We start from the raw sequence: 19473 nt of genomic DNA on the forward strand, positions 1-19473 counted from the left end.
ACAAGGTAGCACGTGGTAGGCTGGTCCGGAAGGTGAGATCACATGGGATCCAGGGTGAGCTAGCCAAATGTATACAAAATTGGCTTGGTGGAAGGAGTCAGATGGTGGTAGTGGAGAGTTATTTTTCAGATTGGAGGCCTGTGACCAGTGGTACATAGAACATTACAGCACAGTACAGGCCCTTCGGCCCACAATGTTGTGCCAACATTTTATCCTGATCCAAGATCTGTCTAACCTTTCCCTCCCACATAGCCCTCTACTTTTCTATCATCCATGTGCTGCAGGGATCGATGCTGGGTCCCCTGCTGTTTGAAACATATATTAATGATTTTGATGAGAACTTGGGTGGCGTGACTAGCGGTGTGCCTCAGGGATTGGGTGCTGGGCCCATTGTTGTTTGTCATCTATATCAATGATTTGGATGAGAATGTACAAGGCATAGTTAGTAAGTTTGCAGGTGACACCAAAATTTGTTATGTAGCGGACAATGAAGAAGGTTGTTTCAGGTTACAAACAGGTTCTGGATCAACTGCGAACCCGGACCAAGGAATAACAGATGGAATTTAACTCAGGCATGTGCAAAGTGATGCATTTTGGGAAGTTAAACCAGAGCAGGAATTACACAGTGAATTCCCTGGGGAATGTTGTAGGACAGAGAGACCTAGGGGTACATAGTTCCCAGAAAGTGGCAAAACAGGTAGACAGGGTGGTGAAGAAGGGACGTGACACATTTGTCTTCAATAGATGGGGCATTGAGTACAAGAGTTGGGATGTCATGTTACAGCTGTACAAAATGTTGGTGAGACCAAGACTGAAACATTGTATGCATTTCTCATCGCAATACTATAAGAAGGATGTGATTAAGCTAGAGAGGGGGTGGAAAAGATTCACAAGAATGTTGCTGGGAATGGAGGACTTGAGTTATAAGCAGAGACTGGATAGGCTGGGACTGTTTTCCTTGGAGCGAAAGGGACTGAGGTATGACATTGTAGAGGTTTATGAAATCATAAGGGGCAGAGATAAGTTGGATGGTCACAATCTTTTTCCCAGGGTAGTGGAGTCTAAAACTAGAGAGCATAGGTTTAAGTTGAGAGGGGAAAGGTTTAAAGGAACCTGAGGGGCAAGTTTTTCCACACAGGGGGTGGTGGGTATATGGAATGAGCAGCCAAAAGAAGTGGTAGAGGCAGGTACAATTACAGTGAGACGTTTGGACAGGTTCATGAAAAGAAAGGTATAGGGGGATAAGGGCCAAATGCAGGCATATGGGTCTATCTTAGGAAGGCACCTTGGTCAGCATGGACAAGTTGGTCGAAAGGGTCTGTTTCCATGCTGTATAACCCGATGACTCTGTGCAAGTTCCCAGATGAGCTGCCTCTAACCAAGTGGCAATTAGAGTGTGTTTTATAACATCAGATGATCACACAGAGTGCGTCCAATGGCTCTTTTTAGGAATTTCCCTATAACTGGTCAAGACTGTGGGCCTGTAATTTCCTAGTTCTGTTTGAATGCTATTTTGTGTAAGCTTCCCTCCATCCTAGGGAACAAAACCTGATTCTAGCAACCTGTCAATTATAAAGACAAAGATTAGTTGAGCCCAGCCATTGTTCCTTTGAGCATTCTCGAGGGAGGATGTTGAGAGCCTCAGATCAATTGGTTTCAAACTCTCCACTTAACAACAACACCTCTGGTTGCCACTGTGCCAGGACTCTCCAGGTCAGGAAGAACAGCACCCGGGAACAGGATAGATGGTACCAAACAATGGGATTGACAGTTCCATTTGGATTGGGATAGAGGGTGCCAGGGAACAGGATGGATGGTGGCTGGCAGTGAGATAGATGATGATTGAGAGTGGAGTGGATGATGCTCTGGAGTGAATAGACAGTGCCAGGGAGTGGGATATATGATGCACACAGGCACTAGATAAATGGTGGAAGAGGTCGACACCAAGAATGCTGGTCTCACAGCTAAACTCTGCAGGAATTATTGCCTGTCAAGATCGAGCAGTAATTTAAACAGCAGGAGGACCCCATAGCTCAATACAGGCCAGTGGATCGGTGAGAGGAGTTTGGGATGGAATGGGGGGAGCCTTGGAATTATGTCTGGAACTGTGGCAGAAAGAGAGGTGAAGGGGTTTGTGGAGGACAAGGGGGTGTGGGGCAAGTATAAAGCATTGTCAGCAGATGTTCAGAGAGGGAGAGGTGGTTCCCCGCCACCCCATCCATTGCACTGACTGCAGGCACTAGTGGAAACAGCAGAGGGCAGCAGAAGGCTGCTGCTGCTTGGTTAGTGTGTGAACAGGAAGCTGAGATGATGGACACAGCACACTGCAGAGGTCTGTCCAAAAGGCATTGCTAACCTGAAGAAAACGATCACCAAACGCCCAGCTCCAACTTTTCATGATCAACTGCACATAATTCTTGGATATCCGATCAAACAGCTGGCACTGCACAGAACCGTGGGTCTGAAAGGGAATAAGATTTATGAGGTCTAGTGTAGCAGAAATCCAACATGTTGGTGACAGACCATCACTCATGCTCACTATTCTCAGGGGGTGACAGCCCTTGAATTATGCTCACTATTCAATGAATGAGACCCTGCTTTGTGCTCGCAGTGGTGAAAGACAACCTGCTCACTGTTCACCATAATGGACAGATCTCAACTTGTGCTCACAATTGCCATGAGTGACAGACTATGACTCCTGCTCACTATTCACCAAGACTGGCAAACCACGACTCCTCATAGTGAGTGACAGATGACAATTTGCATTGACTATTCATAGTAAGAGGGAATCACTCACAGTGATTTAATTTTCCATTTATGTGTCCATAATGCACAGGTTGCATGGTTGATGCAGAATTGTCCATAAGCACTGCGGAAGATCAATTACCTCCTGGGTTCAGTGTCTCCCGAGATATTTGTTTAGAACTAATCGTGAATTCCAAATCAGTTTAGCTATCAGAATCAAGATGCAGGATTTTAAGCAACAGTAAGGTGGATGAGGTGATATTTGTTCACCTTAATCTATTGGACTTCCATGGGGTTGTATTTCATTGCAAAAAATGGTTGGATTTCCTTGTTCACACTGTGTGACAGATCCCACTCACATACAGTATTCTAGGGGAGTGACAAACCCCACTCGTGCTCATTACTCTCAGAGAGTGATGGCTTATCTGTGGTTAATCCTGCTTTTCTGAATGTAAACTAGTCCTGTCCCTCAGAAATTTTCCAATAACTACCCCAGCACTGATTTTAGACTCACAGGCCTATAATTACCAGGCTTATCCCTGTTGTCCTTCTTGAATAAAGGTATTATTATTTCATATCCTCCAGTTACCTGAGACCCCCATGTGGCCAGTGAAGATTTAAATATTTTTGTCAGACCTCTGGCAATCTCCAATCCTGTCTCCCAAAGCAGTTTGTGATGCATCTCATCAGAGACTGGGGATTTATCCAGCTTTAAGCCCACTAATCCTTCTTCCTTTTCAGTTGCAACTTGTTCCAGAATTTCACTGACCCTCTCCCTTAATTCTCCAACTATATTTGCAGGGGTGTGACACTTTTAAAAGTGGGTCAGCCGTAAGGTTTAGATGAAATGTGCCCGAGAGTCTGAGGAAAATTTGCAGGATCTGACTACCGGTCCCAGCATTGAGAGGCACTGGAGGACTGAGAGGTTGCTGACAAGAGTGAAAGAGATTGGCAAGGTACAGGCCAGTCTGACGGTGGTGGTGGGATGGTTGTTGGAATCATTTCTAAGGGAAAGTAGAAATGAGCATTTAAAGGCAGAGGTTAATCAAGGACACTCAGCACAGAGAAGGTCATGTCTGATGAATAAGTAAATTTTAAAGAGGAGGCCAGGAGGCTCCATGAGGGTACCACTGTACAACAAGGCCAAGGAACTGATTGTGGACTTCAGGAAGGGGAGGTCAGGAGAACACACATCAGTCCTCATTGAGGGGTCAGCGATGGATAGGATGAGCAGCTTCAAGTTCCTGAGCATCAGCATCTCAGAGGATCTGTCTTGGGCTCAACACATCGATGCAATCACAAAGTACGCCAGCAGTTCTACTTCGTTATGAGTTTGAGGAGGTTCGGTACGTCACCAAAGACCCTTGAAAATTTCTACAGATGTATGGTGGAGAGCATTCTGACCGGTTGCATCACCGCCTGGTATGGAGGCTCCAATGTGCAACATCGCAAGAGGCTGTAGAGGGTTGTAGACTCAGCCATCTCCATCACGGGCACAACCCTCCCCACCATCAAGGATATCTTCAAGAGGTGATGCCTCAAGAAGGTGGCATCATCACTAAGGACCCTCACCATCTGGGACATGCCCTCTTCTCATTACTACCATCAGGGAGGAGGTACAGGAGCCTGAAGACCCACACTCAATGATTTAGGTTCTTCCCCTCCACCATCAGATTTCTGAACAGTTCATGAACACTACTTCATTATTCCTTTTTTTTGCACCATTTATTTATTTTGTAATTTATAGTAATTTTACGTCTTTGCACTGTACTGCTGCCGCAAAACAACAAGTTTCATAACATACAAGTCAGATGATAATAAACCTGATTCTGTTGATGGACTGTAAATGATGTTTAGCAAGGTTCTTGACACATAGCAGGCTGGTCAAAAAAGTATAAGTCTGTGGGGCTCAAGGGAAAGAGGAACATTGAAATAAAATTTGGCTCAGTGGCAAAAGATAAGGGGGACAGTCAATGGGAGTTTTAGGGACCGGGGAGCTGGATGCAGTGGGAATCACAAGGCTCAATAATAGACCTCATGCTTTTCACGGTTTTGCAGATGAAACCAGAATTGATGGTGTGACTAATTGTGAGGAAGGAAGTTCTTGGCTACAGGAAGATATCAATGCACTGGTTATGTCGGTACAACAGTGACGAATAGAATTAATTATAGAGAGCAAATAGGGTCAGGGAATGCAATATAAATAGTAGGATACTAAATAATGTAGAGAGCAGAGAGATCTTGTGGTTAATGTCCACAGATTCCGAAGGCAGCAGGATAGATTGATAAAGTGGTTAAGGAGGTTATGGGATACTAGCATAAACTGCATAAAAAAACATTTGTTATGCCACATATGGAGCACTGTTCCCATTCCAGTCACCATGCTAATGACAGCAGAGTGAAGATTTGTTGGGACATTGCTAAGGCTGGAGAATTATAGCTATGTGGAGAGACTATCCAGGCTGGAGTGATTTTCTTTGAAACCAAAGAGCCTGAGGGAAGATTTAATTGAACTCATAAACTTCTGAGAGGCATGGAGAAGATAGACAGAAAGGAGCAAATTTGCTTTGTAGAGATTTAATTAGGGCCATGAATAAGTTAATTAGTGATTATGTTAATTATGTCACCATCCAGGACATGTCCTCTTCTCGTTACTGCCATTGGGGAGGAGGTGCAGGAGCCTGAAGACCCACACCCAACATTTTAGGAACAGCTTCTTCCCCTCTGCCATCAGATTTCTGAACGGTCCACGAACACAACCTCGTTATTCCTCTTTTGCACTATTTATTTATTTTTGTAACTTATAGTAATTCTTTATGTCTTGCACTATACAGCTGCCACAAAACAACAAATTTCATGACATATGTCAGTGATAATACACCTGATTCTGATCTGTAAACCTTTAAACCAACCCAGCCATTCTCTACAACACAACCTTACCTGCTTCATGTGCAGAAAAAACCACCAGAAGCTGTCCAGGAGGATGTCCTGCACCAGTGTGGAGCTGAGCAACTGCTTGAACTCAGCAATGTAGCCAGTCTGCAGAAGGAGAAAACAGTCAGTGTTAGCCAGTGTGAGTGTGGAATTAAACATTTGAGGAAACCAGACAGGAATTAGGGAAAGGGAAAAGCAGCGAGAAGAGTGCAGGCAAGGACCAATATTAATGGAAAGCAGGATGCACGATTTTAATCATCCACACCTGACAGAAAATGAGCAGGAAGGATAAAAGAAAAATCATTTCAAGAGTGCTGTTGCAGGGTTTCATTTACCTTCTGAACCCTCACTATTCCTGGCCTGACACCCACTTCACTTGAATAAAGCAATGTCCTGCTTTAACTAAGCAAATTGAGCTCAATTACATCAGACCTGCAATTCAAGTCTGGCTTCCACAGCAGGTCCAATCTGGAGCCTGGACCTACAACCCAAACCTGACCCTGACTTGGAGCCTTGGCCTGGATCTGACCAGGGTCTGAGTCCATCATGAAGCCCAGCCATGACCAAAGCCTCATGAACACCAACCCCTACATTAGCTGGTTGTCGTTAATTGTCTCTCCTGCCATCTTTCACATTTGTCTGTGAGTTACTCAGGTGAATTGGTCGGGGAGGGGCTGAAACCTGAATCCATGGGAGGTGGGTATCAATAAGCACCCAGAGCCACCCTTGGGTGGGCGAATGGAGGTACAGCTGGAGCCCTGGGGTGTGGGAAGTTGGTGTGGGTGGCAGCGGGGGGGGGGGCATTATTAACATGACTTTTGGAGCATGTACAGAGATGAAAGATGAATGTGGTGAGTACAGGAACTCCAAGCAGGGAGGAGGGTGGTGGGGAAGTGTATCGAGGGCCATGCCATTCCCTATCTTCTAGCCCCAAAACTCTCCTAGAGAAACAAAAAACTACAGTTGCCAGAAATCTGAAATAAAGCACGGGAAACACCCAGTGGTTTGAAGGGTCATTGAGCCTGCTTCTTCCTCCATAAATGCTGCCTGACCTGCTGAGTGATTTCTGTGCTTTTTTTTTCGTTTCAACCCTCCAAGAGATCTGTGCTCCTCCTGAGTATCTCCAGCTTTTAATTGTTCTGTCACTTGCGGCCATGCCTTCACTGTGAAGGCCCCAGGCTCTCGAAATACTTCTTTCAATCTCTCCGTGTTTGCTTCCTCCTTTAAAATATTGGTATTGGTTTATTATTGTCACTTGTACCAAGCTACAGTGAAAAACTTGTCTTGCATACCGATTGTACAGGTCAGTTCATTACACAGTGCAGTTACATTGAGTTAGTACAGAGTGCATTGATGTAGTACAGGTAAAACAATAACAGTACAGAGTAAAGAGTCTAGCTACAGAGAAATATCCTTAAGATATAGCTTTAACCAATCAGAACAATCTTGAACACCAACTTTAGGAAGCATGTTTGGCTTTGGAGAGAGAACGGGGATTTACTGGAACTTCACTATGGATAACAGAGGTCAGTCATGCGGAGGGGCTGGGGAGGTTGGGGTTGGTCTCCTTAGAGAATAAAACATTAAGGGGAGATCCATTAGAGTCTTCAAAAACATTAATGTTTTGATAGATAAAATGGCAGACTTTCTACTGGCAGGGGCGTTGATAACTAGAGAACACACATTTTAAAGTTATTGTCTCATTCACACTCTTACCCCTTGTCCATTTGTTGCTGGATTCCAATGTTTCCACATCTCACTGCTGCTTAAACCCTCTGCTACAACTTTCAGTCTTAATTTCTTCAACATCACCTCTCCAATGTTAATCATTCCAATTGACTAATCCCTGATTAAATCTGACTCATCCACCATCTGACATCTGGTCAGTTCCTGGTACCTCTCCCTTTACCCTCTTTGCTTCTCTGTTCCCGTTCTTCTGTCTTGTCAGTGTCATAGAGAGATATAGCATGAACCCAGGCCCTTCAGCCAACTGAGTCTATGACAACCATCAACCACACATTTACATTAATCCCAATTTTATTCTCCCTACATTCCCATCAACTACCCCCAGATTCTACCACTCACTTACACACTAGTGGGGACTTTAAAGTGCCCAATTAACCTACCAACAACACGTCTTTGAGATGTGGGAGGAAACTGGAGCACTGGGGGGATCCTGTGAGGCCACAGTGAGGACGTGCAAACTCCACACCAACAGCACCCGAGGTCAGGATTGAACCCTGGTCTCTGGCGCTGTGAGGCAACAGCCCTACCAGTTGTGCCACTTCTCCCCTCCAGTGGCGCAGAGCCTTCAGCCTTCATGTCCCTGCTCTCCCACTAAACCTCACGGTTTTGCGTGATCTCTCACATTCAAATAAAACTAACTCTAACCAGATTGGTCATGCCACTAGTCAGGTACTGACCAAGATGCATCATGAACTGATGATGAGGAGGAATCGTTGAGTGAGGTAACACTTTCACCCACTGACCTGTTTCTTCGACTGACCACGAGCCTTTAGCACATTGTTCAAGATCTGGTCCAGTGAAGTGTCATTGGGCAGAGGGGTGGGCTGTAATGCATTGAACCCAGGGTAATGTTGAAGCTCCAGCAATTTTGGCTTCACATCTGAATGCTGAAGTGAGAGAGAAAAACAATAGTTAAAGCAGATACAGACAACAGATGCCTCTGGTGCCATTGTAATTACTGCTGTCATTGGTGACATTGTACAATACATGTTGAGGGAATGGTCAGAGAATAGGTGAAAACAGGTTGAGTGAACTCGACCATTGGAGAGACAGAGGATGAGGGGGGATCTGATAGAGGTGCATAAGATGATGAGAGGCATTGATCGTGTGGATAGTCAGAGGCTTTTTCCCAGGGCTGAAATGGTTGCCACAAGACGACACAGGTTTAAGATGCTGGGGAGCAGGTACAGAGGAGATGTCAGGGGTAAGTTTTTTACTCAGAGAGTGGTGAGTGCGTGGAATGGGCTGCCGGCAACGGTGGTGGAGGCGGATATGATAGGGTCTTTTAAGAAACTTTTGGATAGGTACATGGAGCTGAGAAAAATAGAGGGCTATGGGTAAGCCTAGTAATTTCTAAGATAGGGACAAGTTCGGCACAACTTTGTGGGCTGAAGGGCCTGAATTGTGCTGGAGGTTTTCTATGTTCTAGAATATGAGGACATTGCAACATTGAAGGAATGGTCAGTGAGTGTGGAGGAAATTACGGAAATGCTGAGGGAATGCTCAGTGATCATGGGGGACAGAACATTAGGTGGAATGTCTTGGTGCAGTATTTAGTTGGTGGGGTGTTACTGATAGCCAAACTTCTTAACATTTGACAGGGCCTTATTTATAAATGAGGATTGTTGGCCAGCTTTATTCTCAATGTTTTCAAATGTAGGCAAATGTGGTGAAAATATACAAACCTTGCTCTTTGGCCTTTTCTCTTCTTGAACCTCAAGAAAATCCTGCTTAATTTCTGGGGGAAAAAATACAGAAAAGGCAACATTGGTTCCTGCAGTGAATGTTCCTCAGCTCCCAATTCAATTAATAAGAATACAAGAGAAAGAGCTAAAGCAGTCCCTGATTCACGATGGCTGACCTGATCGTTGACCTCAGCTCCACCTTCAAGCTCGATCCCTGTAATCTTCGATTTCCTATAGTGCATAAATCCCAGCTTTGTATACATTTACTGACTCAGCCTCCACACTGCCTAGGTAGAGAATTCCAATGATTCACAATCCTCAGAGCAAAGGTTACCTCAGTCTTATGAAGCAACTGCAGATGCTGGAATTCAGGACAAAAACAACGTTGGAGGAACTCAACTGGTCAAGCAGCATCTGTGGAGGCAAAAGATGTATGTTGACATTTCAGGTTGAGACCCTGCATCAGGACTGAGGGGGGGAAGAGGAAAGATACCTCCTCAATTCAGGAGCAATTAGGGATGGACAATAAATGTCAGTATTGCCAGCAACATCCACACATTGTGAATAACAAGGCTTTAAAAATACACGAGGGCAGCTAACAGGGCAGGAGAAAACACAATAAACAGTAGGGTAATGTGTACAGATACAGAGGGAACACAGACCTCCATCTATAACAAGATAGTTAAAGAGAATGGGTTGTACCTGAACTGGAACTGGTCCAATATGCTGGAGACACAAAGGGTGGTAAATGCTGGAATCTGGAGCAACAAACAATCTGCTGGAGGAACTCAGCGGGTCGAGCAGCATCTGTGGGGGGGAAAGGAACCGTCGATGTTTTGGGTTAAAACCCTGCATCAGGACTGAGAGTGGAGAGGTGAGATTGCCAGTACACAGAGGAGAAGGGGAGTGGTGAGAAAGGAGTCCGAGGTGATTGGTGGACTGAGGAGGGGTGTACTGACACAGCCTTGTTTAACACCAGTCTTAGATTGATTCCGTTGTTTGATGCATTGGTTAGTATCATAGCACGCCTGCTGTCATGGAGCAAACGTAAGATGGGAGACAAATTTCTGCAGCAGCCGAACTGAGGAGTGTTGAATATTGTTCAATCATCAGGAAACATTCCCACTTCTTATGTTATAATAAAAAGACCATTTACAACGCAGCTGAAAATTGTTGGGGCCTAGGACACTTCTCTGAGGAACTCCTTTGTGGCAATGTCCTGGGGCTGGGATGACCAAACTCCTAAAAGTACAACCATCTTCCTTCGGCAAGGTGCATTTCCCACCATCGGAATGTTTTCCTCTTAATACCCATTGACTTCAATTTTATCAGGGCACCTTGATACCACACTTGGTCAAATGCATCTTTGATATAAAGGCAGATACTCTCACCTCACCTCTGGAGTTCAGCTCTTTGGTCCATGTTTGTATCAAGCCTGCAAAGAGGTGTGAAAGCAAGTGGTTCTAGCTAAAGATTCTAAAAGGAGTTGACAGTGTTAATGCGAGACACATTTTCTTTTGGGTGTAGGGTCTAGAACAAGGGGGCATGGTCTCAGAATAACTGGTCAGCCATTCAACATTGAGGAGAAAATTCTTTACAGTGAATTGCAAACTGAGGCTATGGATGATCAATCCTTGAGTCTTTGCCCAAAGGGAGGGAATCGAGGAATACAGGATCGAGCAAGAAGTGTAGGTATACAATCTACACAGTGAATGGTAAGGCAGGCTTGCTGCTGCTTGTTTCTGATCCCCTTAGAAACAATGCCAGCTTTACTGAGACAAAGACAACTGGAGCAATGCGAGCAATCTAGTCACTATAACCTATACTGGTGTGTGACCTAGTAGCCACACTGCTAATGGCATAATAACTAATACCAATAACACAGTGGCCACAATTAGTACCTGCACTACAGACATTGCAATCACGGACTGCATCAACACAACTGATGATTAACGACATAGTAACCTGTCTGGTCCAGAACTATCAAAATATTTATGGCTGAATTTACCAACCATTTTTGGTCATGCCAACACACAGGATCTGTTGAAGACTCCTTCCTCCTACCTTTGCTCAGTGATTACTTTGCCATTTCCTGTTCATACTTACTCTCTGGCTGCATCCTGGGTGGAACTGCACTGTCTCTGACCCGAGTCTCAACTAACTGTAGAGAATCAAAGATATACAACTGTTAAAGAAAAGTGTAACCTGAGTTGTTGCTCATTCATGTTTGAGACTGTGCTCATGCACATTTTCACTGCTTCATCTGACTAATACCATTGCTCAGGCGCTTTTGCTTCTGACTGGATTTATATGTACTTTCATACCTTCCAACTCAGACCATTGCTGAGTTATTCCTGTTTCTCACTGACGGCATATATTCAGCCACTAAACAGCAACTAAAATTTGCTTTAACATTGCAGCTTTGATGTTATAAAATGCCTCATGGCATTTCACCGGATCATCATTGTAAAATTTGATACCAATCTAAAGAGGTCTAAGGACAAGTGAACAAGTGCTTAGTCAAAGAAGTAAGATATAAGATGAGATATCTTTGTTAGTCACATGTACATCGAAACACACAGTGAAATGCATCTTTTTGCATGGAGTGTTCTGGGGGCAGCCTGCAAGAGTCGCCACGCTTCCGGCGCCAACATAGCATGCCCACAACTTCCTAGTGTAGCCGTTAGCGTAACGCTATTACAGCGCCAGAGACCCGGGTTCAATTCCAGCCAAAGACGTACAAGTTAGGAAGTTGTGGGCATGCTATGTTGGCACCAGAAACATGGCGACATTTGTGGGCTGCCCCCAGAACACAAAAGATGTATTTCACTGTGTTTTGAAGTACATGTGACTAATAAAGATATCTTATCTTATATTTGGAATGTGGGAGGAAACTGGAGCACCTGGAGGAAACCCACGCAGACATGGGGAGAATATACAAACTCCTTACAGACAGGGGCCTGGGTCGCTGGCGCTGTAATAGCGTTACGCTAACCATGCCTGCCCTCTAGGTTTTAAGGAACATCTTAATGGGGGAAAGGGAGGTAGAGAAATAGAGGGGTTTAGAAACAGAATTCCAGAGCTATAACTTTGGTAGCTATAAGTCACGGGCACCACCAGTGGAGCAAAGGAAATCACTGATGTACATGAATTCACAGCTGTAGCAGGGACGATTTCTCAGAGATGAAGGGCTGCTTACAGAGATAAACTTGAAAAGTTTAAAAACTGAGGTGTTGCTAGATTAAGAGCCAATGTAGTTGACGCAGTGCTGCTGACAATCTGTATCAATTATTCATGTGTGGTGAGCACGTCAGATATATCCAGGTTTACTGATGATATAGAACTGGGTGGCAGTGTGGACTGTGGGAAGGATGAAGAGGCAGGTTAAGTGAATGGGCATGGACAGATGGAATATCAGGTGAAATCATCCATTTTGGTAGAAAAAAATAGAAAAGTAGAATATTTTAGAAATGGTGAGAGTTTGAAATGTTCTGGTGTTCAGAGGGACCTGGGTAACCTCGTACACAAAGTACTACAGATTAACATGTAGGTAATTAGTGGTCAGGATTAAAAATCACCAGGAGGAAAACTAATTAATCACAGAAAGCCAGCACAAATTTAAGGAAGAATCATCTTTAACCAATTTGTTAGAATTTTTTGAAGAGGAGATAGTTAGAGTTGATAAGGGCCACACAGTCAATGTGTGTACATGGACCTCCCAGCAAGGTTTTTGATAAGATGTTACATGTTGGCTGATCGGCAAAGTTGAAACATGTGGTAAAAACAGGACACCGATTCTGCTGACAGTTACCTAACCAACTGTGAGTTGTGGGGGATGCTTTTCGAATTAGAAGATGAATACTGGTATTCCCTAGGTCAGCTCTGGGTCCACTGCTTTTTTGGTTTGTATTTATGACTTGAACTTAGGGTGCAAGCCACAATTTTTAAATTTGCAGACAACAATGAACTTGGCAGTATTGTGCAAAGCAGAAAGTGATAGATTGCAGCAGGACATAAACGGGCGGTGGAATGAGCAGGTGCCTGACAGATGAAGTTTAATGTGGAGAAGTGTGGGGTGATGCATGGAGGTTAGGGAGAGTTAATAAAGGACACTATTCTAAAAGGGGTGCAGGAGCAGAGAGACCTTGGGGATATGTGTACAACACATTGAAAGTGGAAGGTCAACAAGGCATACACAATTCTGGGCTTTATGGATAGAAGCATAGAAAATGTAAAAGCAGGTGAGAGATTCTGAACCTTTATAAACACTGTCTGGCCTCAGCTGGAGTCTTGTGTTTAATTCTAGTTGCCACAGTGAAGGAAAGATGTGAAGGCATTAGAAAGGGTCCAGAAAAGATTCTGTGATGAGGGATTACAGTTACAAGGATAGGAAAGAAGTTGGAACAACACACACTAAATGCTGGAGGAACTCAGCAGGTCAGGCAGCATCAATGGAGGGAAATAAACAGTCAATGTGTCAGATCTCGACCTGAAACATCGACTGTTTATTTCCCTCCATAGATGCTAAATTGCTGAGTTCCTCTAGCATTTTGTTTGTGTTGCTCCAGATTCCAGCATCTGCAGAATCTCTCATGTCTTAGAAAAGAACTGGGATGGTTTTCTTTGAAGAAGGTAAGACTGAGGGGAGATTTGATAAAAGTGTCTAAAAGATTTAAACAGTGGAAAGCAGTGGAGAGGTTGATGACTAGATGTCACAGGTGTAAAACAACGGAAATCAGAGCTAAAACGACATTGAGATTTTTTGTTTACATAGCATGAGATTAGAATTTGGAATTCACTGCATTCAGATGTAGTGGAGGTAGGTTCTATTGTGGCATTCAAGAGGGAATTGGACAAATATGTTGGGGGGAAAAGGTCATAAGGCTATTGAGAAAGGGCTGAGGGGTGGAACTAGAGAAATATGCTAATTAAGATCCAGTGCAAACATGATCAGCCAGTTGGTCTTCTGTGCCCTAATCATTCTGTGATTCTGTATAATAATTAGGAAGTCAAGCGGTATGTTAACCTTTACTGCAAAAGGATTTGAATAGAGCAATCTTACTGCATTGTACAGATCTCTGGTGAGAATGTATGTGGAATATTGCGCAGAAGCTTAGTTTCCCTACACAAGGAAGGGTATATGTGCTCGGGAGGGAATGCAATCAAGCTTCACCAGATTGATTTCTGGGATGGGGGTCTTGTCCCCTGAGAAGATAGTAAGCAGGCTGGGCAAATACTCTCGAGTTTAGAAGAATGAGAGGTGATCTCATTGAAACATACAAAATTATTTGTGGCTTCACAGGGTTGATGCAGGAATCCCAGTATCAAAATAAGGGGTTGGCCATGCAGGATGGACACAGGAAGAAACTTCTTTATCCAGAGGATAGTGAATTTTTGGAATTCTATATCAAGAGGGCTGTGGTGGCTCATCACCAATTTATTCAAGAAAATGACCAGTAGATCTTTAGATATTATGGGGTGAGTGCTGGAAAGAGGCACCAAGGATCATCCACGATCACAGTGAACGGCGGAGCAGTCACGATTGCTTGGCCAGCTCCTGTTTCTATTTCTTATGTTTTTACAAGAGGGGTTCATGGAACTTTGTGTGAGTTTGGATATGGCTAGTTTTGGATGAGCAAGTTTACAGAGAGTGCAAGATGAGACAGTGGCCATGAGACTACTGGAATAGTCACTGGAAGTAAAAGGAAATAGCAAAAGGAGGGTGATGTAAGGTTGAAAACTCAGTTCTGGATCAAAGGGAATACCAAAGTTCCCAGCTGTCAGACTCAGGTTGTAACCAGAGAGATATACTATAGTTTTGAACTAATCTAGTCACTTATGTTTGATTCAAGTCATCCTGTCAATTATCACCGCTTCTGTCTACAATGGACAGCAACAGTATCACCCACATCCCCCAACCCGATCCAGACAACCTCCCTCACCACGCCACCCAGCCCTCACTCCTCCACCCGCCCCTTCCCCGCCATGACTCTTCCCGTCACCCCCACACCTCCTACATCCCATCCCCACTTCCTCCATATCCCCACCCACCCTGCACACCACCAGCCTTCCCCCCAACCAACCGCACTACCCCACAACCTCCCCTCCCTCCCACACCACCTCCATCTAACCCCATCCCCCAACTCCCACAGATACCTCACTCCCCTGGAGATGACCACCTCTCCCACCAGGTCAGGTTTGTCTGACTCACCAGAGCAGCAGGGTGCGCCTGGATTGTTCCGCTCAAATGCTGAAGCTTCTCGTTCATCTGGTTAATTGAGCCAGTCACAAAAGCTGAAGATAATTAGTTAAGTCAAAAAATTGACAACATTTGACAAAATTTTTCGGTGTCAGTCTGGCCTAACCGACACATCATCACATTATACTGGCCATCTCCCCTCTATCTTTCAATCCAGATGAAGGGCTTTGACCTGAAACATTGACTACACTCTGCAGATGCTGCTTGACCCGCTGAGTTCTTCCAGCATTTAGTTTATTGCTCCAAGTTCAAGCATCTGCAGTCTCATGTGTCTCCAACTTGCTAACCTATATTTCTTTGAGATGTGGGTGGAAACTGGAGTACCCAGAGAAGGAAAACATACAAACTCCATGCAGATAGCATTGGAGGTCAGGATTGAACCGGAGTCAATGGAGCTGTAAAGCAGCTGTGTCACTGTGCCTACTTAAGACCAGAGCCAGTTCATAAAGTCATACAGCACAGATAAAGGCCCTTTGGCCTACCACATCCATGGGATCATAATTTTCCAGCACTCAGCCAGTTGCCTTCTATGCCTTGGCAATTCAAGGGCTCGTTTAGATGCTTAAATGTTGTAGGAGTCTCTCCCTCCACCCCTCCTTCAGGCAGAGCATTCTCCCCTCATAGTATTCCCCTCTAAACATCCTAACCCATACGCTAAAACTATGCCCTCTGGTTTTAGACAATTCTGCAATGGGGAAACATTTCTCAATTACTATCCTATCTATGCTTTTCATTATTTTGTATACCTCTATCATGTCCCCCAAACCACCTCTGCTCCATGGAACCAACCCCAGCCTTCCCAATCTCCCCTCATTTCTGAAATCCTTCTCCCAGGCAACATCCTGGTGAACGTACCCTGTCCAGAGCAATCCTTCCTATAGTGTGGCAATCAGAACTGTACAGAGTACTCCAGCTGTAGCCTAACCAATGATGTGTATAATTGTACCATAACCTCCCTGCTCTTGTATTCTGTGCCCCAGCTAATGAAGGCAAGCATCCCATATGCTTTCTTCACACCTTGACTACTAATGCTCCCACCTCAGGGATCTTCAGATGTACACCAAGGTCCCTCTGTTCCTCAATGCTCCCTAAGGACCTAACATTCATTATTTATGCTCTAGTCTTATTCAGTCCTACCAAAGTGCTTCAAATCACATTTAGCAGGATTAAATTCCATCTGTCATTGCTCTGACCATTCTACCACTGATCAATGTTGTCCTGCAGCCTATGATTATCCTCATTGTCAAAAACACCACCAATTTTTGTGCTCTGTCTTATTTTATACCATAGTTTATTTTACTTATACCCCATACATACTTCCTTACAACATAGGAGGCCATTTGGCCCATCAAGTCTAGACTAAAACTCAGAGCAATCCCATCAGTCCCTTTTCCCCATTTATTTCCCTATAACTATTTTCATGCTCATCAAAACCCCCCACCACCCCCCAATGGACCATCCTACCAACTGCACCCACTAGGAGCAACATATAGTGGCCAATTAACCTACCGACCAGCATGTCTTTGGGATGTGGACTTTATTGAAGACTTCACTTTATTGAAGAGCCAATCAAAAACCCACCACTCTATACAAAGTCTGTTACCCAGACATCCTGCTCTGACCAATCTGAATGTGGCCTCCAGCACTGTTACAAAGAAGCCCAGTGCAGGTTTGTGGAACAACATCGCGTCTTCCACCTGAGCATATTACAGTTTTCCAGACTCAATATCACATTCAACTTTCAGTGACTAGCTCCTTCTGTCTGTATTAGATCTCCCCATTTTTGCCAGCCATCCAGCTGTGATTGTGATTCAGTTTTCCTTTTCTCCATTAGCGTGGCGGCCTGCTGGTCATGTGCCACAGTCCTGCCATTAGCAACATACAACAGAAACAAGCAATAATAACCCTCCGACTGCTCCATTCACCCACTTGACCTGGTCTCACCCTTTCACACATAATCCCATTTGCCCTGTCCAATCCTGGCACTTAAAATTAACTTTTTTATTTCTTTCCCAGTTCTGTCAAACAGTCCTAAACCTGAAATATTAACCGTTTCTCTTTCCACAGGTGCTGCGTGACCTTCTGAATGTTTCCAGCACTTTGTTTTTTTTATTTCTGTCACCGGGGCTCGTCATCTTCAAGCTTCATTCAAATGAAGACGTTCAGCACAGAACCGCTCCCTCAGTGCCCTGTCAAACTGTGACAAGCTACAATCACAATCCCCTCATTCTGCACAGCCCCATTCCCTCCAAGAACCTCTGACACCTGTCAGATTAACCAACAGAAGGATGCGTGCAGGCGTCATCTCCAGATTCTGCTGCACTGCTTGCCTCTGCTTGGCAGCCAGCTTCAATGGTACATTCAAATCTTCCTCAAAGATCTCCAGCCTTGTGAGGACACAGTTAATCTCAACCATCGTGCCTCTGCTCGCTAACACTGATAGATGGGGAAAAAAAACACTCGCTCAGACTCAGCAAAAACCCTTTCGGTGGAGTGTGTGTGTGTGTGGTGGGGGGGAGTAGGGAGGATTGAACTATGTGGAGTGAGATGGTAGGGGTGGTGATAGGGACTGGATTTTGAGGGGCAAGGTTGGAATGTTTCACACTCCTCCTCCCTTCATCCATATTCTATATCCATCAGTCACACAAACACTGAGATCCTCACCCTATTTGCTTCTCTTATCATCCACTCACCATATCACTGTCTCACACATTCCCTCTGCTCCTACTTTATTCCATTCTTCCTCCCCTCCCTCCAACCACTCTCCCCATCCTCCATATTCATTCCTACACCTTCCTTCCCCTCTCCTCCCTGCCCATCCCTCTCTCCCCTCCCCGCTCCCAACCCCCATTTCCCAGTCATTTCCTCCTCCTCATCCATGTATTCTCCAGCCCAGAGCCCACCTCCCTCCTCCCTCGCTGTTCACCCACTCCCCACACACTCCCGTCTCTCCCCATCCCCCCACTCCCCCTTCCCCCCACCATCTACCCCATCTTCCCACTCCCCACACACTCGTCTCTCCCCATCTTCCCACTCACACACGCCCTCCCCCTCCCCTCCTTCCCCCCTCCCCTCACACCCCTCCCCTCCCTCCCCCTCCCCCTTCCCCTCACACCCCTCCCCTCCCTCCCCCTCCCCCTCCCCCCTCCCCCTCCCCCCGTCCCCTCCCTCCCTCCCTCCCCCTCCTCCCCCTCCTCCCCCCCCTCCTCCCTCCCCCCTCCTCCCCCCTCCTCCCCCCCTCCCTCCTCCCCTCCTCCCCCCTCCCCCCTCCTCCCCCCCTCCCTCCTCCCCCCCTCCCTCCTCCCCTCCTCCCCCCCTCCCTCCTCCCCTCCTCCCCCCCTCCCTCCTCCCCTCCTCCCCCCTCCCTCCTCCCCTCCTCCCCCCCTCCTCCCCCCTCCTCCCCCCCTCCCTCCTCCCCCCTCCCCCCCTCCCTCCTCCCCCCTCCTCCCCCCCCTCCCTCCCTCCCTCCTCCCCCCTCCTCCCCCCCTCCCTCCCTCCCTCCTCCCCCCTCCTCCCCCCCCTCCCTCCCCCCTCCTCCCCCCCCTCCCTCCCTCCCTCCCCCCTCCTCCCCCCCCTCCCTCCCTCCCTCCCCCCTCCTCCCCCCCCTCCCTCCCTCCCCCCTCCTCCCCCCCCTCCCTCCCTCCCTCCCCCCCTCCCTCCCTCCCCCCTCCCCCTCCCTCCCCCTCCCTCTCCCTCCCCCTCCCCTCTCCCCCCCTCCCTCCCCCCCTCCCCCTCCCCCTCCCTCCCCCCCTCCCCCTCCCCCTCCCCCCCACTCCCCCTCCCCCCCCCTCCCTCCCTCCCCCTCCCCCTCCCCCCCCCCTCCCTCCCTCCCCCTCCCCCTCCCCCCTCCCCCCCCCTCCCCCTCCCCCTCCCCCCCACTCCCCCCCTCCCCCTCCCCCCCACTCCCCCCCTCCCCCTCCCCCTCACTCCCCCCCTCCCCCTCTCCCTCCCCCCCACTCCCCCCCTCCCCCTCTCCCTCCCCCCTCCCCCCCTCCCCCCCTCCCTCCCCCCTCCCCCTCACTCCCCCCCTCCCCCTCTCCCTCCCCCCCACTCTCCCCCTCTCCCTCCCCCCTCCCCCCCTCCCTCCCCCCCTCCCCCCCTCCC

General features: G+C 46.7%; 1 protein-coding gene across 1 annotated transcript in view; it reads right to left on the reverse strand.

Annotated features, from left to right (window-relative positions):
* LOC127585436 (protein FAM227A-like) overlaps positions 1–17785 on the reverse strand; it is a 55663-nt gene extending 37878 nt beyond the window's left edge. Inside the window, exons 1-7 of the mRNA XM_052042863.1 lie at positions 17662–17785; positions 15322–15404; positions 11217–11271; positions 9111–9163; positions 8169–8312; positions 5686–5784; positions 2357–2461 (exon numbers count right to left, since the gene is read on the reverse strand). Of these exons, the coding sequence (XP_051898823.1) occupies positions 2357–2461; positions 5686–5784; positions 8169–8312; positions 9111–9163; positions 11217–11271; positions 15322–15404; positions 17662–17785 (663 nt within the window). The remainder of the gene's footprint in view (positions 1–2356; positions 2462–5685; positions 5785–8168; positions 8313–9110; positions 9164–11216; positions 11272–15321; positions 15405–17661) is intronic.
* Between the last annotated feature and the right edge of the window lie 1688 nt (positions 17786–19473).

The sequence above is a fragment of the Pristis pectinata genome, chromosome 33 (genome assembly GCF_009764475.1).
Source record: "Pristis pectinata isolate sPriPec2 chromosome 33, sPriPec2.1.pri, whole genome shotgun sequence".
Taxonomy (NCBI): domain Eukaryota; kingdom Metazoa; phylum Chordata; class Chondrichthyes; order Rhinopristiformes; family Pristidae; genus Pristis; species Pristis pectinata.